This window comes from Perissodus microlepis, chromosome 8, assembly GCF_051167445.1.
Source record: "Perissodus microlepis isolate ML-2025 ecotype Zambia chromosome 8, ASM5116744v1, whole genome shotgun sequence".
NCBI classification, from domain to species: domain Eukaryota; kingdom Metazoa; phylum Chordata; class Actinopteri; order Cichliformes; family Cichlidae; genus Perissodus; species Perissodus microlepis.
The window spans coordinates 20800453-20810698 of NC_140468.1; the positions used below are offsets into that span (position 1 = coordinate 20800453).

Sequence of the window (10246 nt, forward strand, 5' to 3'; positions counted from 1 at the left end):
TCGGCAGGGGAGGAGAAGGGTGGTCCTCTTCACTGGGCAGCACGGTCACTCCTTAAAAACCGGAATTTCTCCTTCAAAGTACAGACGATTGCAATATAATGGATACGTAATGGAAACGTATGTCAACAAGAGCAAAACGAACAAAAAGAAAAAGAAAAAAAACAAACATAAAACGTGACTTTAGTCCTTTGGTATGTTTTGAATATGTTGCATAACTTTCCACAGTGTAGACCTGCACTGTGAAGAGCTGAAATCAGATCTGAAGAGCACATTGTGATATTTTTTTAATAAACAAGTCATGGGCACAAGATAATTATCACTGTACATGATTTAGAATGGCCCCATTGTCGTGGAAAACCAGCTTTATTCTGATTCCTGCCCCTCACAAGCAGAAAGTGTATAAACTATTGGGTGGGGCATCTGTGCTCAAAGAGTCATGTCCCTGAGTTCTGATCACTCACATGACACAGAGCCAACAGCATTTAGCATAGAGGGGTTACTTGTACATATACTGATATCATTTTAAATAAATGTTTGCTGTATTAAATATGAGCATCCCCCACTGTAACAGTATGTTATGTATATATTATTACTAACAATTCACTCTATCATTCCTCTCAAAGGAAGAAAAAAATCACGTTAAAGGTTTGCTTAAAATAAATTAAGTGCATTTTATTTTTTTTAAAAGTTAAATAACAGTTTTTTATTAATTATAAAAAGACAGATTTTATTCTTCGACAATATAAAAACAGAAAAACGATAAAAGTCACACAGTTTTACAAAAACTGTGTATCTAAACGTAACATCTGCATTTTTTTAAAAAGTTAATTTTGTATCCGAATATGTCAAATACTCTTACTGCAATAATTTAATCACAGTGGTAAAATCTTCCTATATCCATATAGTCTGCTCGTCATGTCTGTTTGGTCTTCTGTATGGGAGCAGGGACATTAACTACATTATGCAGGAACTCGTACAGCAGCTTGGCATTGTTAGCGTTTCCGAGTATTTCCGCTAACTTGTCCTGGCTGATTTTGGCTAAGTCGGCCAAGCTGTCTGCGTTTTTTATAAGAGCCCTGTAGTTTTTTGTGTTGACCCCAGGCATTTTCATCAGGAAGTCATAAGGTCCAGGATTGTAGAGGTCTGCCGATTCAGCCACAGTGTCTGACTCGGCCGTTACCGCCTGAGCTGCTGTGGCGTCAGGTTCGGGCTGGCCTCGCTTTAGTTCCAGGAAGAGCTCTGCTGTGGCGTGCGGGGAGGGGCACCACAGTATACGTAGCCGGGGGAAGTGTAACGTAAGCAAGGTGAGCTTTGAAGAAACATCATTTGATGAAATCTCGTGACGGAAATCCGAGCGGGCCGTTAGGGAAAATGGCTTAGCTGGGTCAAACTCGATGAGCAGCACAGGTTTCTTGTAGTAGCGGGTCATCGAGAGGCACTGGGTGTAGAGGCGGCCGCTCTGAAGCGAGCCGATCAGGTCGCTGACGCTTTTGCGCTCGACGCATGCGTCCGGCGTCAGAATGTAGTCGCCTACTTCAAGGGTGACCGGCTCGATGTCCAGTCCGCGACGGTGGAGCAAGGATGGCAGCTCACTCCGGAACTCGCGCATGTCCACAATGACTCGTGAGGGCTCTGTGGGCTGCTCCTGGCCACCTGGTTATTGGACAGAAAACGGATATAAAAACACAAACTGGTCCAATGCATAGTGAAGACGATTTAGCACACAAAGGAGAGAAAAATCAAAAATGCATAACAACAGAGACTTGCCTGCTTTGCGGGTGCTGGTGGTGGCATTGGCGGGATCTAGATTCCTAGCAAGGTCTAGGTTGGTGTCTTCTCGCCCTTCTCTCTCCTCTGGGATCACCATAGTAGCTTTTTCCCTAAACAAGAACAAATACAAGAAATGGTGAGCAAATGACCCTCAACAAAATACACCTAATGTGGCTAACGGGAGAGAAACAGCTCTGACCTGATGAGGTGTTCAAAAGCCTTCTTTTCCTTAGACAGAGCTGTCAGGTACTTCTGTTCTTCGGTCGAGCCACCATAGATGAGGAAGTACACCCTAAGTTGCTTTCCAGGCCGGTTAGCTTTGTAGATCTCAAGCTGGCGCACAAAACTCAGCTCTGCATCGTAAAGCACCACAAAGCTGGGCTCCACCTCATGGAGAACCCGGGTCAAACTGTGGGGATCGGTGCAGCCTTTCAGCGGGTGAATGACAGTCAGCGGTTCCTTCAGGACGCCGTAATAAGCATCTGATGGCAAGTCTAGCTTGAGCTGCTCTTCCTCGCCTCCGTCTTCATCCGTCAGTTCATCCTCATCTCCGCTGCTGCCCATGACTGCCGCTTCGCCTGTCTCCTCCTTCCCCACCATCTGGGTCAGAGTCAAGGACGGTCTGCTTTTGCCTTTTGTCGTCTTTGCATTTTTTTTCTGCGCAGGTTGCTTTCCCTTCGTTCCTTTTCTGACCGGACCCTTTCCCTTTTTTTCCAAATCCAGTTCTAAGGCGCCCAGTGCAGCAGAGTCCCGTTTCCCAATCGTGCGGTGGTAGAGCCGGTTGAGCAGCCAGTCGGAGCCGTGCTTGATGTACTGCTGCAGCTGAGCACAGGTCCGGTCATCACTGGCACAAATCAGGACTCGACCTGAGGGAGGAACATAAGGCAGTTAGAGAAAGATAGATCTTTACAGAGAGTTTGTCAGATTATAATGTAAAAATGTAAGGATTTGGAAAAAAAATTCCCCTGAAAGACTAAAAACTACTTTAATGTAAATTGACAATGAAAAGAGAAGCTTTTTTGATTTTTTGATTGATTGACAGGTGCTTTCCACGCCACCAAGACAGCATATTTAGGCCGTGGTGCACCTAAAGTGAGCTCACACAGAATCCTAACACTGGGGCCAAAGATTTTCCTGCTTCAAAAGCCAGTGGGTCCACGGGGGATAAAGAGGCCTACTCTATATTCTGCAATTGACCCAAATTCTGGTGGACTACTTTTCCTCAGTGCGTACAGGTGTACTGTCAAGTACTGTGCAGCTTCAAAGCAACACCACAACACAGTGAAGCAGGACAAATCAGCCCACCCCGAGGATGACTTTGTAAAATGCCAGCTGTGGCTCATGCTTTTCTTGCTGCTAAAAATAAATAAATAAATAAATAAAAATAAGAGGAACACTTTTTAATATAGCACTGAGTGAGTTAAACTTCTGGGATATTGATCTGCTCAGTTTATTAGCAGAGGGGGTTGTTAATCAGTTTCAAGATCATGGAAGAGATTCCAGGAGTCTTACTGGAGGAGAGCTGGACAGGGCCGTAGAAGGTCCTTAACCCATCAGCAGGACCATTATCTGCTCCTTTGTGCAAGGAGAAACAGGAGGAGAACTGCCAGAGCTACGAAATGTAGCTTAAGGGCATCCTTTAGTGGGCTCTGTGTCACTGCCTGGCACTTGCCATAGAATACCAGAATTGGCAGGTCCACTGGAAAGTGGAGGCAATATAAACTACTGAGTACTATTTTGAGTTGCTCCGATACAATTTCAGCAGATTGCATTAGCCTGCAACATCATTTGATTTTCAGGGTTTGTTTGAATTCTGCCCTCTGTAGGCTGATAATTTACATTTCCATCAAACGATGGCATCCTTTCATTCTTAACATATTAGCCAATTTGTATCAGTATAGATTTCAAGCATGATTTTTTTGCCCCATTGAGCTTTGATGTGTTTCCAAAGTGTTGCTTTTTTTGGCAGTCTAGATTTCAAATGAGGAGTTTAACTGTGAGCTAAAATTTACAAATCTTTAGATCTTTACAAATGACTTTTAAAAATCAGATCGTATTATAGAAAATCATTTTCAGACTCATTCATGATGACATTGTAACAGTTGAACATCACTGAGATCTAACCTGGCTCATGCTGAGAGCTCTTGTTCTCCCTCTCAATCTCCTCCAGGACCTCAGTCAGAGCCTCCCACTTTGGGCTCTTCTCCAGCACCAGCTCCCGCTTCACCTCTGAAACCCACACACAGACAGAGCAGTTAGTCATGCCAACATGAATACACAGACAAGTTCTGTGGATATCTACTCTGATATCACCGTATCAGAGATTGGCCAACTACACAGTTACCTGAGGCAGAGGATGGCTTCTGTTTCTCTGCCTCTGCTCCCACTTTAAGTTTCTTTTTGCTCTCGGGAATACGGTAGACTCTGCTCCTGGCGTTCACAAACATGGATGTACTGGAGTCCAGGAAGAGCCAACCTGATGGTAAGAGCGAGGTTGAATGCAAAGAATTACAATTAATTTAGACATTTTAAACTCTTAATGGCCTCCAATCTGGCATTTAAGGGCAGTCAAATAAATGTAGTTTACCCGAATTAGAGCCAAAGATCTTTTGGCTGGAGTGCAATGACTCAAGGAGATTGAGGAAGGTGACACAGTCGTACTGGGTGAGGTAGAGCAGGAGGACTCTCAGCACCTTCAGATCCTGAACCAGTGCTTTGGTCTTTGCTCCCAGCTGATGCCACAAGGGGTCCAGATAGTGACGGATAGTCTGAATGGGAGTACGGCAAAGCATACAATTGAACTCACCTACAACCAGAGGTGTATTTTTCTAACTCTTCTAGCAGGAGAAGTCACACAGATGTGCTCCAGCTTATTCAGCATGCAGGACGCGGCACCATTCATTATAAAAGAACTCGCAGTTCCTCACAGAACAGTGAACATCTTTACCTCTCACGGCCTCGCTCGGATGCTCTTTCCATATCCAATCATGCCACTGACCTGTTGCCAATTGACCTAATTAGTTGTGGGATCATACTGTATTTGTACTATTTTCAATTTAAATTTAAGAGGGTTTAAATGGATTGCAAATCATTTTGCAGTGTCCTGAATTTTCTTTTAGAAACTGGGTTCTTATAAACGCTGTAATAACATTTAACATGCAAATTAAAGAGGCTCATCTCAACCTGCTTTTTTCTCGGTCCAATTACCATAAGCCTTCTTAAAAAACAAAAAAATCCTCCTTTAATAGTTTAATCAAAAGTGTTTTCACGCACTGAGGTAAAATTTGTCAAGGCAGCTTAAATGTGTCGTATATGTTAGTAACACACTGTGAAACCTTTTCAAAAGAATTCCCCAGCGTGTTCTCCAGTGAGAGGTCCTCAGCCTCTAGAGTGGGGTTGTAGCGTTTCAGCTCCTTTAAACAGGCGGTCATGATGTCCAGGATGGAGCTCTGGATGGCCCTCATAGCTGGAGTTAAGGACACGTGAAGCTCCACCACTTCTGGTTTGTGCCTGTCCAACGCTGTGTTCACTGATGCTTGAAACCTGAGTGCAAAGGTTAAAAAAAAGAAAGTAGTAAAAGAAGTATTATAAATGTTACTACAACAACGAAATACACAAGACAAAACATCTACAGTGAAGTAGTTTGACAGTACCTGGGCCACAAGTAGAGCTTCTTGACAAAGAGGTTTCTCATTACACGCTCCACTTGGCAGAAGCCCGAGGAGAAAGCCGTGGCCTTGTCAGTGAAGGCCTTAATGAAGCCTGTCTTATTCTTTTGTCTGAACAGTCGCAGGATGAAGGCCTCCTGGCATGACTCAATGATTTTATGGGCACGATAAACCAGAATGCCTAAAGGGAGCGGAAGAAATAGACAGTGAAGGTAGAGCCTGAATAATATATCAGCTGGCTGTTAGTTGTTTGATTTTTTGTGACTTTGTCACCTGATAAGTTTGATTTTTCGTGCTCATTGTGGTTTATGCAAAACTGAAATGGCTAAAGTCAAGTTTTCCAAGTTGGTTTTCTTCACAGACCAACTAATGGAGCTGACTGTTCTACTGAGTGAGGCCTGTAATCCTGGAGCAGCTACAGAGCAAACAACAGTGTTTCAGTGCTGGAGCTGTTCCAGCGAATGAGTGGTTCACCAGAGGGGGAGGGAGCTGAATGACTGAGTGTAGTTAGATGCACTTTAAGCAGGATTGCATTGAGCTGTTACCGCTCTCACTTCCTGGATACCAGTGTGAGCGTGCATGGCTTCAGGACAGTTTAGGTCAGAGGTTCCCAAAGTGTGGGGCCCGCTGGGCCATTGCAGGGGGGGCGCAGTATGAAACAAAAAAGAATGCTTGGACACTGCTAGCATCATTGACAGGTTTTTGACGGGGTTCCCACACAAACGCAAAGCAGGAGATGAAGCATCGCCAAATATGTTTCCAAACCAACTTCATTCCAAGCCAAATACTAGAAAACATGGTGAAGCATATCTTCCTTTTGGCTTCACCTGCACAAGTGCCGAGGTAGATCTCTGCAACAGAATTAGCTTCCCTTGCGTCGGGAGCACACGCTGGGCTGTCCAAATCACCGACAAACAGTATCCCACATTCTTGATTTTTAGTTCACAAACACTTGTTGTAATGACTAACTACTCCTGACATTTTGGAGATGTTAGCTCTTTATACAGTAAAGTTACAGCGGGATACAAATAATATCAGGCTGATCCTGCCACGATTTGTTCCCCGGTTCAAATCACGGACAAACAGTATCCTACAGTTGTTTATGTTTTTAAACCCATTTTGCACAGAGAGGCATTTTTTGAAAAATGTATTGACAGCTATGTTGAATATTATTACACAGGAAAAAAAAACAACTACACATAAAATAATCACACCGTGACGCCTCTGCCTTTCTAAATGGAGGGACAGCAACTGCCTGTGTTTATGTAAGCGTGTAAAACCTGAAGATAGTAAGATTAACAGTAACAGTATTTTGTCTCTATCTGCCATTCTGCAGTTCATCTCATTGAACATTTTTCTTGTAAAACAAAGGGGGGCCCAGCAAAAAAAGTTTGGTTACCACTGGTTTAGGTAGAGACGTTAATCTGACAGGTAAGAAGAAACGTGAAGGGACTGCACAAGTTGTGATAGAAAAGTGATGTCATCCATTGCTGGAGTGCATCCATATCATTCAAACAACATCGTTGTTGTTGTCTGAATCCAGTTTAGATCAACACACTGTTTGGATTCCTCCTTTAGCTCACACAGAGGTCATCCTAGTGACTGTAGATATAGTGAAATGCGCATGTAGATGAAGGCGTTCTCTAACATCTTTATCTACTTAAACCACAACACCTGTTTAATCTCCTTACTGTATCACATTTCGATTTTTGATTAAGCTGTTCGCTTTAACTGCTCTCATTTTTAAGTGTAATTTTTTTCCCCTTTAAGAGCCATATTTATTTTTTGGAGATAAGTTGTTTTTGTCATATTTGAGGCACTGTAACACAATAACTTACCCACATAGAGATAAATAAAATATTTCTCTTATTATTATTTTCCCACAGAAATAGATTGTAACTGTGGCAGTAGTTTAGAGGTGGATGTGTATGCCAGAGCATGTTTTCAAACTTCTTCAGCAGTTAATAAATAATACTATAAATACTTGACAGTATAACAATAATACACTGCGTCACAATAACAACATCAGCTGTCTGTCCACCAACTTCCACATCCTGTGAATGGACTCCAACTTCCGAGCCTTAGACTGCAGCCTATTCTCTACCCGCTCAGAGTGACTCTCCGGAGCAGAGCCAAGACTACAGTTGCCAAATGCAGTCCACAATAGTGCAAGAAACTCAAATGAGCTGAATGACATCATGAAACTCATAAGACTGCAACGGCTGCAAAGTAACAAAGCAGCATGCAAGAAAACATTACATGGGAAAGGCCAAAGTTAGCTGTTAGGAGTGACTAACCTTTGCATGAAGGAGTTTAGTTTAACTATATGTCATTCAGTCAACCTGCTGCCACTGAATTCTACTGATAACTCAAATGCATTCCATATAACCATATGTTGCAACTACAAGAACTCAAACAAGTATTGCAATCCAATTTGGACTGCTAGTGATAAATACGGCTGTGAATAAAATGTTCTCATATGAATTTAGCTATGTACAAGTCTGACCTGTTATTAGATGAGCAGGGATGCGGTCTGTGAGGAAGTCCACCACCAGGATTCTGCTGGTGACAAACAGCACCCCTCCCTCGGTGTAAACATTGTAACGCTCAGTGCTCTGGACATCACTGGTCACCGTCCTGGGCAGGTGGGTCACACCCTCCACTCGCAACTGCTCTGTGAAATATTCCTGAGAAGACAGGATGAAAAGAAGCAAGCTTTTGGTTAAAGCTGTATGCTATGTTCCACACAAACATGAGGTAAAATTCAGCGGTCAGCCTCTCCAATTATCTGAAAAGGGTCTTCTAACTATTATTTTAATAATGAGGCGATCACGCTTCTGAGGTTGTAGTCCTCAGCCTGTCAGGTTGGCTGAATAAGTTTTTTCCAGAATAATTATTCCTTAGTCTTTCACCCATTATTTTTGGCTCCTGCTCTTCTAATGTGTGTATGCAAGTGTTTATGTAGTAACTGATGTAAGGACATTTACACTTCTATCTTTAATGTGTGGTTTTATACCAACTGAACCACTTCGTAATTGTGTTTTAAAATGCAATACTTCCTGTTTCAGCTGTTCCTTTTCGGGAGGATCATGTGCCTCCATCTCACCCTATCCCCAACATTCTCCTCTGTCACGCAAGCCCTCTCCATGTCCTCCTTCACTACACCCATGAACCTCCTCTGACGTCTTCTTCTTTTCCTCCTGCCTCCAGCTCTATATTCAACATCTTTTGTCCAGTATAACCACTATACCTCCTCTGCACATGTCCAAACTCTTTCAACCTTTCCCTTTTAAATTTCTAACCCAAACTGCTCAACTTGAGCTGAAGTACTCATTTCGAAACCTGTCCATCTTCATCACTCCCAGTAAAAATCAGAGCATCTTCATCTCTGCCACCTCTAGCTCGGCCTCCTGCGTTCTTGTCAGTGCCCCATCTCCAAACCACAAATCATAGCAGGTCTGACTACCACCTTGCATACCCTCCCTGACACTCTTGCGGTTATCCTTCTGTCACAAATCACCCTGACACTCTCTGCTTCACCATCTGTTGCTTTAAATGGTCAACCCCAGGTACATTCACTACCTCTAATCCTTGCAGCGTCATTGCTACACCCGTCTCCCTCTCATTCACACAAATATATTCTGTCTTTACTTCATCTCCTCTCTAGACTTTCTTCCACCTGCTCCCACTACAGATCGTAATGTCGTGTGTCCAAAGACACTCCAGCCTGACTTCATCTGTCAATCTGTCCATCACCATTGCAATAAAAAAAGACGGGGTTTTCACACCTCACTGCTTTCTCGCTGTCCTCATGCACGATACTACTGATTTCCTCATGCAGTGCCACTTGCACAGTTAACGTTACTGTTATTAAAATTATCTTTCTTAGACGAGCTCCATCACAGAGGGGATTCTATAACAAGTTTCAGATGAAAAAAATAAACTATATTAAATTCTTTATATATCAAAAATGTATCAACAATTTCATCTGAAATAATGTATGAAACCGAGATGGCGCCAAAATTGTCAGCAGGTGCACATCTCTTTTATCTTCATCTATTTTAGCCACCATGTCTATGGACAAAAAAAGTGGCCCCTTCCAAATTCTAACTTCTAACATTTTCTTTCTTTCTTTTTCTTTATTTTTTTTTTTTTAAATGTATGGTTTATGTTAAGGCACTGTTAAGTCAGTTTGCTGGGGCACATCACCTCGCACCGGGTAAAGTGTGAGATAATCATATGAGCTGTGCCTCTAGCTAATCCAGCCTCTCCTAACCTGTTCTGGTGTGGTTGTGTTGAGCAGAAGAACCAGGCTGCCCGGTTCCGAGTAAACCCGCAAGAACTGCAGTAGGATTCGGTCTATCCCCAAGCCTTCAGCCGTTACTAGCAGCCCGTCACTGCCGAAGAGACTCAGGAACATCTCGGTCTCAAACTCCAGCAGCGGCCCCGCCATGTCTGAGCTTAAAAAAGTCCCCAAAGCGCGGAGGTAAGTAAATTATCCCCGACTTTCAGAGCTAACTATTTGCCCAAAGCGGTCGAAGTCACTGCAAGACAGCCATTGAAATGTTTTGAAGCAGCATTTCCGGTGACGCGGAAACAAACGTCAGTGCAAACGTGACGTTTACGGGCAAGAGCGCCATCTAGTGAAAGGGAGGTTTATAGCAGGTATCATCAGGATAATGTGATGCAATAAAAAAGGCAGTGATGACCGTTCAGAGAGACTCTCAGTGTGATTTAGAGTTACGTACCAATTTGCACAAAAGTATTTACATTTCTAAATGCAAGTTTTTATAGGGATAACTCTCTCT

At 43.1% G+C, this 10246-nt stretch overlaps 1 protein-coding gene across 1 annotated transcript; it reads right to left on the minus strand.

Annotated features, from left to right (window-relative positions):
- Positions 1–261: 261 nt before the first annotated feature.
- ercc4 (excision repair cross-complementation group 4) lies at positions 262–10040 on the minus strand. The gene is made up of 10 exons (XM_084938166.1): positions 9715–10040; positions 7945–8125; positions 5424–5619; positions 5106–5313; positions 4358–4538; positions 4115–4246; positions 3895–3999; positions 1970–2636; positions 1768–1880; positions 262–1653 (listed from the first exon to the last, which is right to left on the minus strand). Exons 1-10 carry the CDS (start codon positions 9889–9891, stop codon positions 914–916), a joined length of 2700 nt encoding a protein of 899 aa, XP_084794292.1. The 5' UTR covers positions 9892–10040; the 3' UTR covers positions 262–913.
- Between the last annotated feature and the right edge of the window lie 206 nt (positions 10041–10246).